We start from the raw sequence: 24,624 nt of genomic DNA, 5'->3' as shown, positions 1-24,624 counted from the left end.
TACAGGTGGGGAATGGCATGTATCCACCATTATAGTATCACCCAGAACACACTTCCAAACATTCTGTGCGTCACCTATTCATATCCTTCCCCATCCTTCTCATCACCCACAAAATCCTGACAGCCATTAATCTTCCTACTGTCTTTACAGTTTGGCCTTTTCCAAAATATCACATAGATGGAACTATATAGTATGTAACCTTTTTAGACTGGCATCTTCCACTTAGCAGTATGCATTTAAAGTTTTTCACCTATTTTCCTGGCTTGATAACTTATTCCTTTTGTCACTGAACAATACTCGATTGTATGGATGTGTCACATTAAAAAAAATCTATTCATTTATTAAAATGCATCCTGGTTTGCTTCCAATTTGTTGGCAATTATTAATAAAGCTGCTATGAACATTCATGGGCAGGTTTCCATGTGGATATAAGGTTTTGATGACAGGCTTTTTAAAAGCTAGATGTTGCTTTTCTGTGAAGAGTAGATTGCAGGGTCAACAGTCTGCTCAAAGGTAATTGAGCTAATGCAGAAGTCCAGGGGAAAAAGAAGAGGCCAGACCAGTGACTTTTCTTAAAGTTCTGCCCTGAGCCAGGAGAATAGTGGTCTCAGTACCAAGTAGGGAACACAGGAGAAAGTAGTTTTGAGGGAAAATCAAGATTTCCATCTTGGGTTTCCATGTTTGGTTTGAGATGCTTATTAAGCATTCAAATGAAGGCATGGATTAGGTAGTGGAAATATGAGTGTGGGTATCAGGGGAAAGATGCCCAATGGCATGAAGGACAGAACAGATTGGAAAACTACACCCTGGCACGCTCAGCATTCAGAAGAGTCGACTAAGCGATGTACCCTCCCTTTAAACTACTGTACTGTATGGTTCTTCAACTTTACTCTCCCCAGAAAAACATGTTTTCTTCCCCTTTCTCTCTGGAAATGTATCTAAAAGTACATAGCTTAGTCAATGTTACTTTTAGGTTTTCTAAACCCTCAGAACATGTTTAACTGATCAGGCTCCACCAGAGAACACTATAACTTCAGTTGTGTTTGCTATAAACTGACTATGCAACCATATATGAATACAATATCCAAAGAATTGAAATTTTCATGTAAAATCCTACATGAGACCATAACGCACAACATAAACAATTTTTATGTCAATGTTGCAATCCACATCAACACAATACCGGTAGTTCTATGAAGTCTAACAAAGCAGTTTAATGAATTATTATCCAAATGAGGAGCAAATCAGGTAAGTAACTTTACTTGGACTTTTTGCATTTCAAAGTTTCATATTGTTGGAAAAAAAGACAAAAAAATTCTTCCAGTGACAGTCAGTTTCAAAACGTGGATCCCATTTAAATGACCCTGAAGCTATATAAATAATAGCATTTTCTTAGCCAGAGAAGTGATTTTTAACAGCCTGCTCAAATTTATTAAACTTCACTTATGTCCAATAAATTCTAGCAGCCTGTCTTTAGAGCTGTCACTGTTTGAGTAAGTCATAATTGTGAGTAGAAGACCTTTATCCAATTTCATTTTTCCCCAAAACTTGTCTGTATATTTATCTTGCCTAAAATGGCAGAAATGGCCTGTTTCACAAATTCAGAACAATGTCTTTTTGGTAATCAACATTCTATTAACTAGACAAAATGGCTGTAATTCATTTTATCCTTAGTTAGTAATTTCTGGGTTTAATGACCTGAGACTTGGAAAAATGGTTCATTATTATTCATATCTCAATGTATAAACTTTTATAAACTCACAGAAAGTGAGTTTTGTCTTTCCCTAGGGATTTTAACTTGACAAAGATTGCAATGAGATATGCCTTGGTGGACACTCACTGACTGAAGTCAGTGGAATAAAGAGGCACTGCTGTTCTTAGACTCTGATTGCTGCTATTTATGGTGGGATGTATTTCTTGGTTAAATCATGCTTTTATCATTGTGTCAAAGAAGTATTCTTCGTTGTACATGTTCACTTATGAACTTGTATTATCCTTATACTTTGCTTTAAAGAGTTTCTTGTAGTGAGGGTTTATGGAGACTACAATTAATGACAATAGTTATCTAGGATATGAGGAAGGTGACAAAACGAATGAAGTAAGGTTCACTGAATAATAATGAATGTTCATGGGCAGGAAGGGGTGAACAACTTAATGGGAACACCTCAAAAATCACAGCCAAAATGTGAGATAGAATAAAAGTGCAGCCAGTCACATAATTTCTCTTTGAGGGTTACTGAGAGATTGGCAATAGTATCAGAAAAATGTACAAGCATGGAATATAGCCTGGAGGGAAACCTACGGGTGATAAATTCAGACCTCTAATTTTACACACATGAAACTGAATTCAAGAGAGGGTTTAAATACCTCCCAGGATTTTACCTTTTCTCCTGGGCTCCTTTAAGGAAAGGGAAGAAAGAAAGGAGATGACCTAATTATTTGTTCTTTTACCTTGTACTTTAAGTCTGGAATATTTAAATACAGAGGGAAAAAGAGAAAATCAGAAAATATCAAAAAGTTATGGGGGGTGGGCAACAGTGGCTCTGTGGCAGAATTCTCGCCTGCCATCCTGGAGACCTGGGTTCGATTCCCGGAGCCTGCCCATGCTAAAAAAAGAAAAAAGTAATGGGCCGTTTGACCTGCAGCAATGAGGTTTGATGATTCTTTATGAATGTTTAAATATTTCTAAAACTTTGCTAAATGAAATGAAGAGGAGGGAAAATGCAAGTATAAAAGGAGTAAAATCTCCTCGTTTTCAGTAACTTTTCACCTTCATCTAGTTATCATTTTCTTAATTTTGAAAAATGTGTCATAAACATTGCAAATTTCCAAAAGTTTACAATCTTCAGATAACATTAAGGGATATTTCTGAGTGTTTCAAACAATAATGAATTTCTATGCAAAACCATTAATTCACAATTCACAGAAAGTAGGAGGGGATGATGAGATGACATATTTACAGCTTCAGCATAGTGGCAAATGACCCACACGGCTGAAGCTCACAGTGAGTCAGGGGTGTACTAAATCTCTGACGTATACATCCCCAGTCTCTACAGCAACCCTATGACTAGATGCTGTCATCACTCATATTTTACAGATCAGGTAACTGAGGCACAGAGAGGTCACAAACAAACACAACCAAACTCAAACCCAACCAACAGCTGCCCAGGGTCAGTGACATCATCAGGCAGAGTTGGCTACATTGGGAGTTGAAAGTCACATCCACCTATTCCACAGAAGGACAGAGGATCTGCTCAGTGAGAGAACACTGGGTAGAATAAGGTCATACTTTCTGCAAAGGGCGCCGATGTTTTCTACAGTAATATTTAAGCTGGGAAAAGATTCAGACAGAAAGCACCAGGGAAAGAAGCTGGGACGTGTGGTGTAAAGGCAAATTTTTCAAAAGCAATTTTCCCCCAGTAAAACTGCTTCCCGAGTCATGCCTTTGGGTGTGAGGTCAAATTCCCCATTTGGGCAAGCTTTTGCTTAAATTCCAGTAATTCCCTTTCCTATGTACTTATGATAATACTGCAGTATGTGTTAATTCTAAGAAATGTGGTATTTATAATAAATATGGAGAACTTAGTTCCCTCAGATGAAGAATGCTATAGAAATGCAAATAGCAATAATGCTGAACTGTATGACACTCTTCAGGGGATTCTGATTTCACAGCTTAAATGGAAGAAACACTACTTACCTGATCCTTAAACTGTGATTTTATTGCAAATGGAAGGAAGAAAAATATTAAAGGCTCAATATACTAAACTGCCTAATTCAAGAACATGTCTTATCCTTATTATCTAAACATTGCCTCTTTTATTCTACACTGGATTCATAGCAGGAGTTTTTCAAATTTATTAACTGATTGCTTTAGTTTCTTACCTGCTAGAACATATGCCATACAATGGGTTGGCTTGATAACGAGAATTTATTGGCTCATGGTGTCAGAGGCTAGAAGGCTTTCTTTCTCCCAGGGTGGGTATCTTCTGGTCGGCCAACAATCTTTGGGACTCTATGGCTCTTCTGTCACATGGTGATGCACATAGTGGCATCTTCCACTTCCTCCTCCAGGTTCTATTTGATGCTGGCTTCTGGCTGCTCCCCATGGCTTCTCTCTCTATGGCTTTCCCTACGGGGTTTCCAGTAATAGGAAGAAAACCCACCCTGATTCAGTTGGGTCACACCTTAACTGAAGTCACCTCCTCAGAAGGTCCTACTGACAAGGGGTTCACTCCCACTGGAACAGATGATTAGCAACAGGTTTTTTCCCTGATATATATAACTATAAGCCATTCCACCCCTGATCCCCTTTGATGGACAGAGAAATCTAGTTACCACTTTTAACGGTGTTTGGAATATAAAATTGAAGAGTTCCTTTGACTAAAAGCAGCTGAATACTATTTTATTTTTCTTCTAGGTTGTTAATCTAGAAATCCATTCTTTTGCAGACAAGATAAGATACCCATCACCCAAACACCACCCAAGTGAAAACCATATGATTGTTTTATCATTGTTTCATTTTTCTAGCTAGTTTAATTCACAGTGTTATTTTTATATTAGACAACTACAATTATTTAGTCTTTACTCTCAAGTTTTACTGATTCCTCTGTTCACAAATTTCTTCTATACCACAATGTTTCCTCTCTTTCGTTTTAATTCATTTTTGCTTGGTTGATATACAGCAAACAAGGAAAGAATGCCTAGAAGTCTTTATTTTCTCCTCATTTATGACTGGTAGGTTGACTTAGCATACTAAACAAAGTGCAAAATATTTTTTAATTGTTTTTAAGATTTTGTTCTCCAATTTTCTAACATTTGGTGGTGTTTATGAGAAACTCAGTACAAATCTCTTATTCCACAGCAGTTAACCTAGTTTTTTCCTCTCTAGAAGCTTTTTGGATTTCTCTCTTTATTCTTAAGACTGAAATGTTAGCAGCATAAGAATGAGTCTGAAATGGAAATTTGAGGTGTCTGCCGAGTAAATGAAGACTCAAGCTTATTAGTGGAATATCCTTTCATTGCTTCATTTTTCTTTTTCAGTATAAAGAAATGTCTAAGTTAATATTTAAAAGAGGATGGGGATAAAGATATTACTGAAAAGAAGGTAATGTATTTGATGAGGAATTTTCTCACTGGTATCCTGGTGATCCAAAAATATTATCTTCTGAAGTTCATAATATAAACTTGGCACGTCTCACTGATACCAGGAATTGAGACTCCTTTAGTAACCTGTTCTCATCATTTCCTTCTTCACAGTCTGATAGCTGTAAAAGTACATCTGACCTTTATGGGCTCTTTCTTTTTCCATGGACTTTTAAGATACAGATGGTGGCTCTGCTTTCAGTATTACTCTGGATAATTTCCAACTGAAGCCTTAAATATCCTTCTGCTCCTGATATAAAATGTCAGCTACTTTCCACAGACTTTTTGGGGGGCAATTTGGTATTGAAAAAAACCATATTGAGCACACACACCTTGGAGGATATACAAATATATGATACTCACAACTCTACTGTTTTGTCCCCATTTTATAGATAAGGAAACTGAGGACCAGAAAGGTGAAGTAACTTTCCCAAGGCCACACAGTAGCAAATGGTGTAAAAAGATTCCAAATCAAACAGTGTGGCATCAGAGTCATATTCATCAACATTGTGCAGTACTTCCTCCCAACAAAGAACATGAAGCTTATCCAAGAAGGGCACTGAGTTACTAACTAGGGCAAGGTTAGTAATTTATCCATGCCTTGGGAGGGTTAATATGATGCTGCAGTGTGATGTGTATCTGAACCAAGGGAGCATCCGTGGGAATGACAAATGTAAATCACAAATGCATGAAGACACTGCATGATAGAGCAATAATATGGAAGGCACCACGGAGAAAGCAGAAGGGAAGAAGGGGAATTTAAAGTGTGGGTGAAGGCGAGAAGGGTGCAGTCATTAACAGAAACAGAGAAAGTAAGAGAAGAACCTGATTGAGGAAAGTTGGCGTTTGGACATTCCGAGCTCATGGTGTTAATATAGAATGTGTTTGTAACTAAGAAAAATGAAGGGTAGAATTGGTAAGTTGGGAGTGAATAATCTAGGTAGGACAGTTAAAAATGTGTGATGAGATGAAGTCCTTGACCATCAAAGACACAGAAGAAAGATTTCCTCAGAGAGAGCCCTGAGGACCGTGGGTATATTTGGTGGGTGGAATATAAAGTGCTGATCAAAGGATGTGGAAAGAGAAAACACCAGAGAAGTGGAAGGAAAATAAGAATGGTAGAACCAAGAGCAGATATTTATTCCCTCTGTTAATATAACTATGTATTTCCCAAGTGAACAAAAAATTAAACAACAAAAAGGAAACACTGCCAAGATCTAGGACAGAAAATGTTATTAAATTCAGCAACTGAATAGCGAATTTAGATGCCAATTCAATAATGAAGTTAAGAAAAAAGAAACAAAGGAAATAGCTACTTTATCATGTATTTCAGTGATAAGTGGAAGAAAGCAAGTGAGAAGACCCTATGGGCAATTTGAGAAAATATAACTTTTTTCTTATTCAAATTACTTTAAAATGATAAAAACTCAAATTGTTGTAAGCAAGGAAGAACACAGATAAACATTGTGAGTGTGGCTTAGATCAGTAATAATTATAGTGTCAAAAAGCTGGTGGACTATTCTAAAGTGATCATAACATCTTTAGAAATAGAGGCCTTATGAGTAAAGCTGAAATTGAAAAGGAAATATAAAATAGAATAGTACTATTATTTTAAAAAAAGAAGTAGGAAGCCATAATGAATACTAAGAAACAGCATGAGAGACATGAGTTATAATGTATTATTATAACAACAAATATAAATGGTTTAAATTTATCTCTCCAAAGACCAAAGTAAGTTTAGATTTAAAGGAAAATTAAAATGTCATGGCTTAAAAAAAGAAAGGCTTAAAAAAGCTAGGAAAAACTTCATCTAACATAGTTTTAAAAAGGTTTGTATATCCAATTATAAAAACAAAACTATCAGCATTTCTTGTAAGCACACTGTTTTAGTTTGTTAAAGCTGCCAGAATGCAATATGCTAGAAATGAACGGATTTTAAAAAGGGAAATTTATTAAGTTGCAAGTTTATGGTTCTAAGGCCATGAAAATATCTAAATTTAGGCATCAACAAGAGGTTACTGTCACTTAAGAAAGGCTGATGCCATCTGGAACCATTCTGTCAGCTGGTAATGCAAGTGGCTGGTGTCTTCTGGGGTCTTTGGCTTCTGGACACTTTTGTCAGCTGGGAAGTCATAAGACAATTTCTGCTAGCTTTCTCTCCCAGCTTCTAGTTTCAGAAGGATTCCCTGGGGTGTTTTCCTCCTACGTTTCCAAAGGTCTCTAGCTGTGTAGGCTCTGTCAGCACTAAAGCTTTTTCCAAAATGGTTCCCTCTTAAAGGACTCCAGTAAGCAACTCCACCTCAAATGGGTGGAGACACATCTCCATGGAAACCATGTAATCCAAAGTTACCACAACAATTGCGTGGGTCACATCTCCATGGAAACAGTAAAAAGGATTCCACCCAGCAACACTGAATGAGGAATAAAGAACATGGCTTTTCTGGGGTATGCAAGACTTTCAAACCAGTACACATAGCAACTGACAAAGTTGTCCAAGAGTTATGGAAACTCTTGACAACATAAGGAGATGTAAAAAATTAAAGATAGAGAAATAAAAAGGGTAGCTTGCAAGTGATAACTATACATAAGTTCAGAAAGAAAGCACTAGTTAATACAGAATTTATTGACATGTCTGGGTTATAAGAAAAGCATATATCCCAACAATATTCCTGCACATTGTCTATAATAAAATAAAGGGAATGTTGTAAAGCAGGTTATTTTTTCATTAATGCACAAAAATCTATAGAAATTTCAGAATAAATTTATTAAAATTGTGGGGGAACTTTGTAGAGAAAATCCTAAAAGCTTGCTGATTGATTTTATAGTATAATTTCATAAACAGAGAAATACAACATTCCCTTCATAGAGAAGGCTAAAGGGATATATTTAGGAACCTAAGAAAAGATCCCACAGTCAATGCAGAAAAATATTAGCTAAATAAAAAATAATCAAAGAGTCGAATTAAAAATAGAAAAGAAGGCAGGATGGTGGTAATATTGCAAAAGATAGGAATTACTGGAAAATATAGCAATTAAAACTGAAGTGAGGGGGTGCAAGGGTAGCTCAGTGGTATAAAAATAGAAAAGAAGGCAGGATGGTGGTAATATTGCAAAAGATAGGAATTACTGGAAAATACAGCAATTAAAACTGAAGTGAGAGGGTGCAAGGGTAGTTCACTGGTAGAATTCTTGCCTGCCATGCCGGAGACCTGTGTTAGATTCCCAACCCATGTACTTCGCAAACAAAGGAAAAGCCAAACAAACAAAAGTTCAGCAAATGGTGCTGCAATAAGGGGATACTCACATGGAAAAAGAATGAAATGTGACCCCCCCGCCCCCCGCCACACAGCATACAAAAAAAAAAAAACCCAAAAATGTGGTAATTGAGACAAGGAAATATACATAAAACAGATAGTTTAATTTGGCCTAAAATAGTTTGAAAATATATATATATATATAAAACAAAGAAGACATCAACATGCAATGGAAGACAGAAAGATAACTTATCAGCAGGGTGAAAAAAAAAACGAAAAAAAAAGAGAGAGAAAGAAAATATCCAGATTCACATCTTGCACTATGGTTGTTTATGTTATCCTTTAGGTTTGTGGTGCTGTTTTTTGTTTGTTTGTTTGTTTGTTTAACATGGGCAGGCACCAGGAATCGAACCCAGGTCTCTGGGATAGCAGGTGAGAACTCTGCCACTGAGCCACCGTTGCCCACCTGTGGTGCTGTTTTTGATATGCATTTGTTATAAGTCCTTTACAACTCAGGTTGTTGACAATCCACTGTTGACAGGAGTTCACAGAATCTAAGACTTTCGGGGTAGACAGAAGTGGCACTATATGCCTTCTACCTGACACATAGATCCCTTTATCAAAACTCCTGACAGGTGCAAACCCATGAGCTGAGAACCTGTAAAGAGTGGCAGGCTCTCACGGTGAGTCCATTCCTTGCCTTGTAAAGAGCAAGAATACTTTCTTAGGACAGAAGTTGTGATATGAGCATTAAACTGGCCTCTAGCTCTTTTGCTTCCAAGCATGTATACTGACAGTGAAGGCATGTATGGCAGTATTTGACTATCAAGCTCCTCATTTTTCTGCCCAATCCTACTGAAGAAAAGCTGAATAGAAGCAACTGCAAAATCGTCTCTGTGGTGTCAGAAAAGCAGGTTTTCCAAATCTTGCCTTAGCTAGAGGATTTTATCAGCTGTTATTTCTTTAAATTTAGGAGACCTAGCCCATTGCTCTCAACTCCACAGATAAAGAACAACACTGAGAGGTAAAATGATTAAACTCATCTTTCTGCAGAGAAAACACCCACAAAATACCATAAAATTGGCATATTTCTCCTTTGTTGCATAATAATATTCTTGATTTGAGTTGCTGTAGACTTCATTCTCATATTGCTCATTTCCTAACCAAATAACCTTAAAATGAAATCAGGCTGTCAACAAAGGCAGAAGACAGTAGCTATAAATAGTATCTTACATGGGATATGGAAGAAATATTTTTCACAAATACTAAGAAAAGCATACAAAAATCCAACTTTATTTAAAAACAAATTTTAAATTACTTCCGTTATTTATCAGGATTTTTGCAAGATCTGTCAATTCTTGCTCATATAGAATGGGTCATATTTTATATTCATTCATACCTGCTGATGAAGTATATTGCTCTTTAATGAGGAAATTCACTTATCTCTGTTTTTCAATTAAGGATTCAAAATACCCCTCACAACTTTTCAGAAATCCCACTCATCTGAAAGTGTTACATTCTCAGAGCCCAGGGCTTTGAGCTTTCTGTGGTCTGCCTCTTTCTAAAGGGTAGACTCTTTGTCGAAATTCATCTGTGTACTAATCCACCCCCTGTATCGCCCACTCATAAAAATTCCTCTAAACATTTTTTTCCTCAACTTTTTAATAAAATTCACCAGAAGGAACTGAAACAGTAATTATGCTAAGTACTGTACGCATCAATGTCAAAATCTAACTCTGTTTTAAAGATTCATTATTCTACAATCCGCTGTCACATTTGTTTCATTCTAATGCACTTTCCTTCCTGTAGCACTTCCTATCTCAGAGCGAGAAGGAGTCAGCAAAACAACCTAAACCTTTTTTATGGGCCAGTCATTTCCCTTGGGCTAGATTCCATCAGATCAGCCTGAGCTCATTCTATAGCCACAGAATCAACATTCATGTTTTTAGTCTTTGCTAGTTGCTTAGAAAATGAAGTCTTAATTTCTTAGGGAATCTGGCTCACAAGAGGCCAAAAGGGTGCCTGGAACAGAACCAAATGCAATCCAAAGAAGATTTCAGATTGGGGATAGATATTATTCCCTTGGCTTTTATCAATTGGGATATGGTCAATCATGAGGTGCAGGGCCTGGTTTTATAGTGGGGAGAAAATCTCAGTATATCTGCTGTAAAAATCTCATTTCAATCTAAGGAGATGGCCAAAGCTCCCTCTTGCTGTTTTTTGTTTCTGTTTTTCCCCTCTAATAATTCCACAGACTACTGAGGAATTTTGGGAAATCGCTTGGATTTCCAAATGGAAAGCTTTGCTTTTTTCCATTCTTGTAAGGTTTATGCTTTCAGTAAAAATACCCAACCTTGAAACTTTTAACCTCTAGGGTACCAGCCCTTCCAGGAATATGATTGTAATGGCACATCCATTGATATGTGCTGATTTTTCACTACGAAATGTTTTTTTTTTTTTTTTTGCCTTTTTAAGATTTAATCTGATGATTTCTAAAAGTTATTCAATAGGAAAAGCCCAAGTTTCTGTTTTGATTCATTCTCTTTATTTTTCCCAACTTCTTGCCCACTTTTTATCCTGTTTCAGAGTTTCCACGTTGTTATCATTTTTTTTGGCCTATTTTAAATAATTATTTTTCACTCTTTCTATTTGAGTTAAATCCTTTATAGTAGCTATTATCAGAACATGAGTTATGGACTACAGTTCTAACTGTTTAATAAAAATAAGCTAGGGGTTCTTTTGCCTTTCTATAAAACTTAACACCTCTACTCATCCCTTCCTGAGACATAATGATTCAGAAGAAACAAATTAAATGAGGGCACTTTGGGAAAACTATGCAATGCAGTCTTATAGGCACTATTAACAGGCAGTTGAGAATGTATTGCTGGAGATACCAAATTAAAATACAGAATACAACAACAATTTCCATCTTGGAAAGTGCAAACTTAGACAGGACAAACACCTCTGCATTTTTTTGGTACCTCTTCACATCAAAAGGGCTGTCAATGCTCACTGACTGTGCTTCTCACCTCCCACATCTGCTCATCTAACTTCAGTTCAACCCTCTGCTCCATCGAAGCTGAACTACCCAGGTCACAGTGACCGCCTGTTGTTCGTCCAGTGGTGACATCTTTCCCATGGCATCTCTTTCAACATTTGACTAGCTTGACCACTATTGCCTTTAAACTTTCTTCTATTAGCTCCTAAATACTACACTCTCCAGTTTTTCTGGGTTTCCTCCCTTGCATCTATTTGATCTTTCTCAGTGACTTAGGCTTCCTCCTCTTCCTTTATCCTTTTTCAGACATTTGAGTGCACTGGGACTTGGACATGGGTTCTTTTAATCTTTTGTAAACCCATGTTTTCCCTCCAGGTTCTCACTTGTTCCTGTGACTTTACCAACCTATATAATAAAGAGTTCCAAAGTTACATATTTAACTCTAACTGGAGCTTGAGCTCCAGATTTTATTTACAATTTTCAGCTCAGCATCTCCCCTTGGAAATGTAACAGCATCTCAAAATAACTGCCCCAAATTCAACTCTTGATGTATATTCCACCCCCCAGAAATATTATTCCCATAAACTCTGACAGATTAGAAGCAGCACACAACCATCATCCAGTTCAAGCTCAAGATCTTTGGGTCTTTCTTGATTATTTTATTTTTCTCTCACTTAGCATCAAATCCAGCAGTTAACCCTACTGGTTCAATTTCAAAATATATTTTGAATACGTTCCCCATAACCCAAGCCATCTCTAGACTATTGCAACAGCTTCTAATGGGTCACCCTGCAACCTGCCTCCTCTAACCCATTCTCTACTAGCAGTCAGGAGGGTACTTTGAAAATGTTAATTGGTTCATGTCATTGTTTTATGTAAAAATCTTCCAGGGAGTGATTTCCTATCTAATAAACGATAAAATCCCAAGTCCTCAGCATAACTTTCAAGGACCAATGTGTTCTGGTTCCAACCTCCCCATCCAGCCTCAATCTGCTCACTTCTCTCTTATTCAACTGCCTCACACACCTTGATATTCTTCAAACAGGACAACATCTTTCTCCATTTATGACCCTTGTAGTTTCTGCTCCTTCTTCTTTTTTTATTTTAATATTTTGATTATAAATAATGAACAAACATACATTCTTGATATATAAACATTCTTGACATGGTTACAATCAATGGCTCACCATATCATCACATAGTTGTGTATTCATCACCATAATCATTTTTATGAACATTTGCATCTCTCCAGCAAAAGAAATAAAAAAGAAAATACTCATACATGCCATGCCCCTTACCACTTCCTTTCATTGACCACTGGTATTTCAATATATTCAATTTATTTTAAGCTTTGATTTCCCTATTATTTGTTTATTTCTTATCCATATTTTTAACTAATCTGTCCATCCTTTAGATAAAAGGAGCATCAGACGCAAGGTTTCAACAATTACTCACTCACTCTGTGAAAGTATGTCATTATACAATCATCTTCAAGAATCAAGGTTCTACAGTTTCAGGTACTTCCCTCTAGTCACTCTAATATACCATAAAATAAAGAGGGGTTACCTATATGATGCATAAGAATAACCTCCAGGATAACCTCTCGACTCTGAAATCCTCAGCTACTGACACTTTATTTTGTCTCATTTCTTCTACTTTCTCTTCTTAGAGCACTTTTCATCAGGTCCTAAAAAGGCTGAGTCCTTCTGCAGTTCACTTTTCAACTCAAATATAATATTCCCAGAAAAGCCTCCCTGACTGCCTCCTCTAATGTACCTCTTAACCTCCTCCATGCTTTATCATATTATCTTGTTATATCTTCTGGAAATTATGGGTTTATAAGTTATGGTCTGTCACCATAAAGGATGGCTTAGGTCAGGGTGGAAGTTGACTTCTGTTGCTTAACTCTAGTGCTTGAGAGTTTAATGCCAAGACCAGCTACTGACTATCTTCTTAACAGGATGCTACTTTAGATGCTGGAAAGACTTAAAGCAGACGAAGAATCAAGTAGCACCATGTCACAAAGATATTCATGGCTGTGAAAACCTCCAGCTAACTTATCCTTAGAGACCACTCTCATGGAGAATCAACCCAAGAGGTGTGAGAACCCTGGAGAGAAAGCCATAATTACTAGCTGAATGATCTTGAACAAGTAAATGAAATAATCAGAATCTGGGTTCTTTTATATGGTCAAATGGGAAAAAGTACTTATCTCACTGAATTTCTACAGATATGAAATGAATGGTCCTGAGCAGAGTATTGAAAAGTACATAGCAAATAGCAGGGACTCAAATAAATATTAAATCCTTGTGGGGTTGGGGTTTTTTTTCTCCCAATATATAAGAGCAAATTTTAACAGTTCAAATCAAAACAACTTCAAAAATGATTTATCTAGCAACATAAATGATTTAAGCAATATATTCAGTTATGTCATAATATTACCTGCTATCACATTAGGGTAAAGATAGAACTACTTATCATCCACCCGACCATGGACACACACATTCCACTCAATTATTCCACTGAAGTTTGCAGAGAGGAAAAACAATTTTGCACTCAAGGACAACATGGTAGCTTACTGGTTTGCTAAACCCCCAAATCATGCTGAATTCAGGTAGAACATGAAATCTCTGTGCCTCTCTTGATTAATATTTTGAACTAGGTGCATATTCTGCTATACTCAATCCTTGGGGTGTTTTCAGATTAAGGTAGAGCATGGAAAAGTTCTCAAATTACACTAAGACAAAGACAACATACAAATTAAAGAGGGTTTATTTTCTGTCCATAAGAAAAGCAAACCAGGATTTTACTCCTACAGAAACAACAGTAATTTCAACTGCCTAGAAAGTCAGGAAAGAGGGTTCTTGTTTTGCTCAGAATCCAACACACAATTTCTGAGAGTTGATTACATACTCCAGCGAGAAACACTCACTGCCTTCTCGGGTTTGATAAAGAATCTTCTGTTGTTGTACTGATATGGAGCTTAAGAAATGATTCTCACTACAGGATGTGAAACTTAAGACAGAAGCCAAAACTCATAAAGAATACATTCAGACCCTAAAGGTGGCCTCGACCCTGATGCAATGTGTTACTTTTCCTACCTAGTAAAAAAAAAAAAAACAACATAATTTTTATAGTTCATGCACAAGGGCACTTTCAAGGTAAAAGCACAATTCTGGGAAAATCTCTGCCAAGATTTTTCATTCCCTCCTCCTCCAAAATCTTATAGTACAAATAGATACTTATTCAGACACATCTTTAAATCTCCGCATACTTACCTCATTCCCTCCTAGGAAAAATATCACAGAATTAGAAGAAAATGATGTATTGAGATGAACAATTTGGAGACGATTTCAGAATCCCTAGACACTTGCCCATAATGTATCAAATATTTACAGCCTTGGGCGGGCCGCGGTGGCTCAGCGGGCAAAGTGCTTGCCTGCTATGCCGGAGGACCTCGGTTCGATTCCCGGCCCCAGCCCATGTAACAAAAAACGGAAAAACAAAATACAATAAAACAAGAAAATGTTTAAAGATGTTTCCCTTTCTTCCTTCTATCCTTCCTTCCTTCTCTCTGTCTTTCCTTAAAAAAAAAAAAAAAAAAAAATATTTACAGCCTCACTGGGGCTGTGGGAGGAATGGCGTCTGGGCTTACCTGTCTTTGGCATCGCTCTGGAATGACCAAGGGTCACAGAAGGAAAGCCAGGAAACAAGGGCAAATAGCTATTGAGTAACTATTCAAGATGGTGGCCTCTCAAATTCTAAGAGTGTCAACTTGCTCTTGCACCCTTAGAGCACATTAAAGTGGACAGTATTCATTTTATCCAGACAATGGTTTTGAAATAAATCATTTGTTGCCAGGCCTATAACCCTGTCCTTGAATGGGGCATGTTAACAGTATCATTTGTCCTAGTGACTCTGGCTGAAGCCAAGGCACATTGTGGCCAGGGCTGGGCAGAAATTTACATGTGGATCCTTGGTCCACGAGAAGCTTTATTTTGTTTGTAGCCAGCCTTTGCTTTACTGCCTCAAGGCACAGCCCCCCTTTGTGCAGGTCACATAAATTGCCCTTGGCCAATTTTTATCCATTTCTCTAAATCTATCAGAGTATATCTTCCTGATTTTTTTTTTTAACCCAGAGGATTTCTTATTCCCAATGCATGACATGCTTATTTGAAAAAAAGGAAAAACACTTGCTCTAATCCTAGGAACAAGTTCTGAAACCCCAACAAGAAAACTACTCTATTCTGGACACTAGACCCTAGATGTTTACTCCTCAACGTTTTGTGGCAAATTCAACTTAGGGGCCAAATTATATTTTATTAAGCAGCTTAAATACAAAGTCCTTTTGTCTTTCAAAGTGTCTCTTTACTCATTACTTACTTTAAAAATAATTATTTGCTTTTTTAAAAACTACTGCATGCACATCCTTGTAACATCTCCCATGAAGGAACCATAAAATCTCTATCACATAGGACAGCCCATTGGCACAGTTTGGCCTGACTGACTGCTTGAACCAGGCTATGGTGACAAGGGACATAAATGTTTTTGGTTGCTAAAGGTCTCCTCAGAGAAATGTGAGGTGTGGATGAGGTCAGTTGCTGACTTACTGCTTTCTCAAAACTTTTACTATAAATAGTAAGTTATGTAACCTGTCTACTTGGAATTTGGGTACACGCTAGCCTGGTGCTATTCTGAAATTGGATTCCTGAGGTGATGGAAAAGAGAATTAAATATGTCTGTCAGGAATAACCTGATCCAGCCTCTAATGTTTGAGAAAAGGAAGCCATCAATTCAAAAACACTTGAATTCTGTAGCACATAGAACAGAAAAACCGACCATGAACCCTTACTGCTGTGTGTTGAAACCATGGAATTTTCTAGTATGCAAATTTAAAACACTTGCTCTAATAACCTAACTTAACCTTTCATAACCTAACTTAAGGTATACGAAAATACACTGGATAAAAGTACCAAGTTAAGAACCGTCTATGTCCTTTAATGTTGAAACCAGAGTTTGATAAACATATAGACCAAGGAATTAAACATCAGTAACTGAATACCTTTGCTACTCATGTTTTAACACAAAACACATCTTTTTTTAAAGAAAACAGACGATGAGATTTGCTCTTAATATCAGTACAAAAGAAATGCCTAGAATTATGCCTCACACAAATTAGGTCTTAATATATAGTCACCGAATGAATGAACAAATATTCTTTTGTTTCTGAGAAGGAATTTAGTATTATTCCAAAGTTCTACAGACAAAGAAAAGTCCAATATCAAAATTTAAATTAATTTTTTTTGCTTCAACACCATAATACATTTTGGAAATTTTAAAGAACAGACTAATTCAATATAGCATAATGAATAAAAATTAAGCATTTTCTATGTGCCAAATACTGGTCATGGTATAGGTTTTGCAATGAACGCAAAGAACAGTGTTCAAAGGCAGCCTGACTAGTCATAACTTCACAAACTGGGTTCCTGATGATACATAAAATGAACTCCAGGAAAACATTATTCACCTGAATTTACTGCCAGCACATGAAGTTAAACATGCCACCTACAGGACCCCTTTGTCATTTCCCTCCAAAGCATAACCACTTCCCCTGTCCTTTACCATCCTTGGTGATGCCACTTGGCTTTGCTTCCCCACACCTCCTACTAGTCTCCACTGCCTGCCTTTGAATACTTCGTGGCATTTGATGTATTTCTCTGATTATGGCTCTGTGCACCATCCACATCAATCACCCCGGGACACCCCTGTCAACTACAACAACCAGCTCCATTCTAGACCCTTCTCCCTGAGTGCTGTCACCTCCCTCAGGAATGATTCTGATCATTATCATCCCAGGCAGTTACAGGGGCTCCATGAAGTACTGCGGAGGTCAGTGCAAGGTGAGGTTTAGACCTCAGATGGGACAAGCTCCTGCCACAAACACTATCACGGAGAAATGCACTTTAACTGAAAGGGAGCATTCTAATGAAGACCAGGTGTTGCCTGACTTTCCCCAGCCCCACTCTGAGGATGGTTGATGGGGCAGAGTGCAGGTAGGTGATTCTGCGGTCAGTGGGTCTGAAGGCCTCCCAGAGGCAGGTGCCATCCTTGCTCTTTTGTCTAATGAGTCCACCAAGTACAGAGCCCAAGGCTGGGCACAGGTTGTCCCCACTCTGGGCTTTTCCTGATGCCATGAATGACTGAGCTATGTACTCGGTATCAACAGCAACGGCAGCATTTCTGAGCGTGCCTCAAATTAAGCAGAAAACATGATCAAAGATGCCTTTTACCTGCTGACGCTTTTCAAATTCCAGCTTGATCCGGGACTTGATGCAATTGCACGTGTCCTGATATGTTTGCTGCAGAGCAAGCTCCATGAGGTGCTTATGGTAGGCTCCTGCCAGGTTCCCGCAGATGAAAATGATAACGTTGGCCAGTATCTAAACAGAGAGAAAGAGTCGGCCAATAGGGTAAATGCACAATAATGAAATACACATCAGCAGTAATCCTCAAAGATAAAGCTCAGCAGGAAGTTAATTCCATTTGTTTCCAAACTAACATTTTTCTTCACTTAAAAGAAAGCAGCTATCTCCTTTAAGGATTCTCTCCCCTTCTTGTATCCATGCCCTTTGATAAATGCCCATGTGGTCCCTCCCTTGACTTTAGGCTCAGCCATGCGATTCACTTTGGCTGATGCAATGTGAACAGGAGTAATCAGGTACCAGACTTAGCCCAGGCCGTAGGAGATCTCACATGTCCTCAATAGCCCTCTAGAGCCCCCTGCCATGACAAGGAAATGAAAACGGCCCAGTTAGACCACTGGTTCCAGGAAGCTGAGAGAGAGATAAAGCAGAGCCACCAGCCAATCCACAAGCTATTGTTATACCTGACTGAGGATGCATGGTTGTTACACAGTGTTAGTGGGACACTAGATGACTGATGCTTATGGGTCTCACACCAAAACCATATGCACTAAGCATAAGTAAGTGAAATTTCTCATTATTTCTTGTTCATATAAGACCATGGAACCTTTCAAAATATATAACTCATTGATCTTTTATCCTGATAAGAAATGTAGTTCATAATCACATGTAAAAAAAAAACAGGAAAAACAAAAAACTATAAAGAAAAAACTTAAGATACCTGTAATAACTCTGCCCGGAAAAAAAATTTTGCTGTCCATATAATGCTGTCTACCCATACCATTTTGTTTGTACTCTCAAAATCAGTTTCATGCTTTGTTTTACCTTGTTCCAAAATGACTGAGTTCACTCTGAATGTAGTTTTGTGCTTTACATTTTCTGTTTAACTATAATTCAGTTTAACATATAATTCTTTGAGATCATAAAAATTCTGTGAAAACAAGATTCTGAATACTCAGCTAATATTCAGCTCTATAATAATTTATTTAGTCATGCCCACACTGTTCAACACTTACATTATTAACATTTTCTTGATTTGCAACATTGTGTATAAAGACCTGGCTTCATATTTGATTATTTCCTTTGACTCAGTTTCTAAAAATGAGTCAAGCACCATGAATATCTTTAAGTTCTTGATACATATTGCAGAATTGCTTTCCAGAAATCTTTATTTATACTCATGTCACCAGGGCATGACACCGACACTGAAAAGGAGCTTCTATCTAGCACACCATCTATGGAAAACAGCAGCTAATATTACATACAGCCCCAATCAACATTGACTTTAGCTTTCATATATTCAGGGCTAGACTTACAGGTCTGCCAGTGGATGGATGGCCCTACCCAAATAAAATGCCCCACTGTCCCTTCTTTCACATGCCCTGCACTTTTCGCCAAGGCAGATCATTAGTAGCTTCAACAACTAAGGCAGGGCATCATTTTCAGAAGTCTTATGCTCTGCTTTGATAGTTCCCAATAACACAGAACAGGTGATCCAGTGGATCAGCAGACACTGTAGGCATGGCATCTATTCTGGGGACCCCATAAGGGGAAGATTTGCTCCCCAGAGTTCAAGCCTCCTAGAAAATCATGATTATTCTCTCTCTGCACAGCTCACTCCTTCCAACAAGACCTAGAGGAATCTATCTGATTGGAAAATTTGGAGAAAGGACTGGACAGTAGGCAGCTTAGCTCCTCATTTTCCCTAGAATTGGGGTCTTCCACCTTAAAGAAAGTGATCATTTTTATGTGTTCTCAGCCAAGCAGTAAAACTGAAGTCTTGGCTCTGCCATTGTGTCAGGGAAGGGAGAAGTCTTCTACTTGGTGGGGGGTGAGACAACTGTGTTCATGCAGGACACTGAGTATTTGGAGCGTTGCTAAGAGTGTTTGTTGGCAAGTCCATCTGACCCAGACCTTAACCATGTTTTTCAAATGAGATGAACAGTAATAGAGATGATATTTCGTTTTATGTCTGCCTCATGTCTTTTCTATATCTTAAAAGATATGAATGCAGAAGGAAAACATGGATGCATGGATGTTGATGATCTGATCATATCATTCTAAAACCCTGGGAAATCCATTTTGGAACTGAAGCAAGGAATGAATGAAGGTGGCACACAACATGGCATCATGAAGCATCCCAGCCAAGGGAAGACAATAAGCATAAGAGACAGGATATAAGGGAGGGTGACAGGAAAGCACAGGTTTGCTTCTGTTTTCAACAGTCAATCAATTGTCCTCAGAGAAAACAGCATCCTTTTCCTTTCCACCCAGCCACATTCTGGGCATCTGAAAAGAGCAGGATGGAGTTAGAAATGGGAGGAAAGAGGTGATGAGCAATAAATGCAGAGTACCATGGAAGTGGAGTTGAGAATTGTTCAAACCAGAAGGGGTCTTTAACAGAGATGCGTCTAACCCATTCATTTCATAGATATTTGGGGCAGGAAACCACCACCATTCACCCACTTTCTCCTAGCCAACACAGAAAATGTCCGTTCATTTATCCATATTTCATATCCACTCCATTCATATGGATGATGACAGTATTAGACTTGGATTAGCTGTGCATTGGCTGTGTGCTAGTTGTGTGTGCCTGACATGGATAGGTGTGACTGTGTATACACGTGGGATTTGTGTGTGATGAATGCATGTGAAATAGATATACTTGTGACACAACTGATTTGTTTGATTTATGTGGAGGCAGGTGTGCTGGTGCTTGTGTGTGTGTGTGTGTGTGTGTACGTTTGTGTGTGTGCACGAGCCCCAAGCTTAAGAGCAATGTGGTCATCTTCAGTGTTACTTCCACAGGGTTTTCTAAATGCGTGGTACCCTCTTCCTTACCACTGCGATATTTTTACACGTCACCTTTGTGCAGGTCAACATGTGAGCACATGGAAAGTCCTGGGGAACTTCCTGGCTTCCTGTATGAAGAGAGATTCACTTCTAGCTGAGCAGGAGTTAATTTAAGCGCCGTGTCCAATGATGCAGTATTTGTGAAATCCTGACATCCTTTGCTCCTGCAAAATGATAATCCATTTTGCTGAAAAGTCTTCAAACTTTGCATTGCTGTATTTGCTTCTAAAAACAGTGCTACAAAGAATGTAGGGAATAAGAAAAAGTAACACAAGCCACACACTGTTCAGAATCAGAAAGTGCAAACTGGTCCCTTATTAAATGCAGCTGAAATAATAATGAGGAAACCTAACTTGGTGATTATCACGAAAGCATTTTCTTTTCCTCCTCCTCAAAAAAACAATGCCTCCAAAGCAAGAACATAAACATTTTAGGAAGTAAATTCCTCCAAAAGAAGAAGGGAGTGCAAGCAATAGAACTGAAATGGAGCCCTCTCTGAGCTCTGGCCCCACGCCCAGCTGCGAGTGCAAATGGGGCACCTTTACAATCAAGGCTTGGAGCCCACTCTAGATTGGTCATTTTCCTCTTTTCCTAGGTTCCTCTCCCTGGCCATGCCCCATGGAACTGCCTTGACCTGGCACAGGTGGTAGGCACCCCAGCACAATCGATGGGACGCACAGCTCTGCAGGCATCACCGCCCCACGCAGCTGCCCCATGTAGCTGCCCCACGCAGGCTGGTCATGCACCGGCCCCTCCTCTGCCATCAGAGTCTGCTGCCCTGCCTGATCACACCATTGCTGCCCCCGGAGTGACTGTTCCCAAGGTCAATGACTTCTTCCAGTCCAGTCCAGTCCAGCCTCTGGCTCCCCATGCCTGAACCCTAACTGTAGACTAAAGACAGGGCCCTCCTAGGATGCAGCTATCAGGCAGAGCTTCTGGTCTATTCAAAAGCTCCCAGAATGTTCTACGACAGAAGACTATCTGTCCAAAGCAGGCAGTGGCCCCCTGGGGAGGAGCCACATGTCCCTCCATCTGCCGAATGAACATCAGGTCGTCTGGGGAATGTTCTCTGACTGATACGCTACCTCGGCAAATTCGATTGTCATAAACTTAAGGCAAAACCTGCCTTCATTCATTCTGGATGCTGAATTGCTTCAAACCACATGAAATACAAACACCTCCTGGCTATAAATAATTGGAAAATATTCATTTTCAGATTGTTATTTGGATATTCAAAGGAAAATGTTTAAGGAAAGAAATAACTAAGAACTTTAGTGTCAAATAAAATATGGGATTTATTTTCTGATGGGAAAATCATCAAATTATATATATTTTCTTGATAGTTGGTTTCATCATGAAATATTTCTCTCTTGGTTAGCAGAATTGGCCCCAGTACTTTAATAACTACACAGATTTACAAATACGATTAACGTCCTTAAGCATTTTTATGCAAAAGAGTGCATCCATTTATAAAAACGATATGAAATCTTTGACACTAACAAAGTGAGTAGGTTGAGATTTTCCTTTTCAAAAATAACGTGAAAGCATTTTATTTTCCAGGAGACTGTCAGGCACAGCATATGATTTTAAAAAATCCACTTTTCACAATTTTGGATTTTTTCATAGTAAATGTCTTCTTTTATCTTATTATTTCTCTCATATCTGCCAGAAAACAGGAGAGGAAGTTTGGCCTCCCATGAGATGTCTTGGATGAAAACAAATTATTCAGCATAATCAGACTGGTCAGTGGTTACCCTGAAGATTAAAATCTGGTCTTGAAATTGAATGTGGCAACTGATCTGGAATCTTTAAAAATCTGTCTGTGTCACAAAGCTGTCACAAGAGCCTAGTGCCCACCCCCCCTTTCTCCAAGAGAGATGTGGGGTGATCTCAACACTTTCCCATGGTGCCAGGGAGAGGCACAGTTCAATAAAGCTCTGTGTGTTGGTGGGAAGGCCAATGTTTCAGTTCATAAGCTGTGAGACTACAGTATACTAAATACAGGAATGGCTCTCAAAAAGGGGATTTAATAAGCAGCAAGAGTATAGTTCTAAGCTTATAAAAATGTCCAAACTAAGGCATCCAGAGAAAGATTCCTTAATTCAAGGAAGGGTGATCTTGCTGAATATTCATCCTCATGATGGGTCAGGAACACGTTTGTCAGCTGGAAAGGCACGTGGCTGGCATCAGTTGGTCCCTTGCTCCTGGGCTCTGTTGTTTTCAGCCTCTGTTCCTATGAGGGTCCCTCATTTTGTTTCTATGGGGCTGGCCTTCATCTCTTGGCTTCCCTTGGCTCTCTCCAGGTTCTGCCGTGCCTAACATCTCATGGCAACATCTGCTGTGCTCCAAGTATCTCCAAACATCCAAGTCTCTGTTCTCTAAGTGTCAGCATCTGTGTCAGCCCTGCTCTGAAGTTCTGGTCAGCTCTCTCTCTGTCAGCTCCAATGCTTCTGTCATTTCTGACTCTCTCCAAAGTGTTTCCTCTTTTAAAGGATTCCAGTGAACTAGTCAAGACCTACCTGAATTGAGTGGAGTCATATCTCTAGCTAATTAAAGGTCACACCTAAAACTGGGTGTCTTATATCTCTGTGGAGATAATGCAATCAAAGGCTTCTGCCCTGCAATATTGTATTAGGATTAAAAGAACCAGCTGCCCCCACAAGATTAAATCAGGATTAAAATACGGCTTTTCTAGGATACATAATATTTTCAAACCAGCGCAACCAGTGTCTGCCATCAAATTATGCCTTAGCTGCTTTCAAACCAATCACTGTCACTCTTTCAGATATACTTTATGTCTCTGCATCCAGAAGGCCAAGCAACCAGGAGATCTCACAGGTTGTTTTAAACCATGTCCAAATAGTGAAGACTGCTGAAGGCCGGGCCTGGCCCAACTGCTCCCAGCAGTACCCCACATGCCCCAGTTCAGGCTTTCCAAGTCAGGAGTGTTCGGCAAATGCAACTCTCCTAGGGTATGGGGAAGCCATTCCTGAGGGATTCCTAAAGGCACTTTTATTACTCTGTAAGAAGCTAACATTTGTATGCTTTACAAAAGCATTTGTGTCTTCATGCTGTACAATGCTCCAACGTTTAGAGCTATTTGAAATGGCTGTGATTTGGGGATCCCATGGCCAAAGAACATGGAACCGGAGATGTGTGTGTGTCTGCCCATGTGCAGAGAAGGCAAAAGAGGGTCAGGCTGATCTCAACTGTACTTAGTGGCCCAAGGGGGTAAGGTCTGAGGGCTACTTCTCCTGGGCCAAGGGACATTTAAGGGTGTATACCCACCATTTCCTCTGGGCAAGAGAACATCCAAAGGTGCATGTTCACCATCTTCAAGTATTTGAGGCATCCTCCCAGGGATGAGGTGACCACTCAGATCCGTTGTGACTCTGAGATATTATACATCTTAAAAGTTCAATATTCCAGTTCTTCATCTAATGTTAGGGGCTGCAAATGAAAATGCCCACAGATGGCAGCAGGTGGCATGCATGTGTGCCCGGCAGGGTGAGGACTGTGTGGTCACAAGTGAGACACCATCCCTTAATGAGGCTATTTATCTGTGAACCAGCTCCATGTGTCAGAGGACAAAGATCTGTGCTGGTTTGAAAGGATCTATGTTCCCTAGAAAAGCCATGTTTTAATCAAAATCCCATTTCATAAAGCTAGAATAATCCCTATTCAATACTGCATGTTTGAAACGGTAATCAGATCATCTCCTTGAAGATATGATTTAATCAAGGGTGGTTATTAAGATGGATTAGATGATGACATGTCTCCACCCATTTGGGTGGGTCTTGATAAGTTTCTGGAGTCCTATAAAAGAGGAAACATTTTGGAGAATGGGAGATTCAGAGACAGCAGAGAATGCTGTAGCACCACGAAGCAGAGTCCATCAGCCAGCAACCTTTGGAGATGAAGAAGGAAAATGCCTCCCAGGGAACTTCATGAAACAG

General features: G+C 38.9%; 1 protein-coding gene across 4 annotated transcripts in view; it reads right to left on the bottom strand.

The window, feature by feature from the left end:
* Positions 1-24,624, bottom strand: part of ADCY2 (adenylate cyclase 2) — a 430,316-nt gene that overhangs the window by 173,174 nt on the left and 232,518 nt on the right. For all 4 annotated transcript variants that reach the window (XM_077116823.1, XM_077116824.1, XM_077116825.1 and 1 more), the window contains one exon: positions 17,684-17,833. In XM_077116823.1, coding sequence (XP_076972938.1) covers positions 17,684-17,833 — 150 coding nt within the window. The remainder of the gene's footprint in view (positions 1-17,683; positions 17,834-24,624) is intronic.

This window comes from Tamandua tetradactyla, chromosome 9 (genome assembly GCF_023851605.1).
Source record: "Tamandua tetradactyla isolate mTamTet1 chromosome 9, mTamTet1.pri, whole genome shotgun sequence".
Taxonomy (NCBI): domain Eukaryota; kingdom Metazoa; phylum Chordata; class Mammalia; order Pilosa; family Myrmecophagidae; genus Tamandua; species Tamandua tetradactyla.
This window is presented reverse-complemented; position numbering and strand designations above follow the sequence as displayed.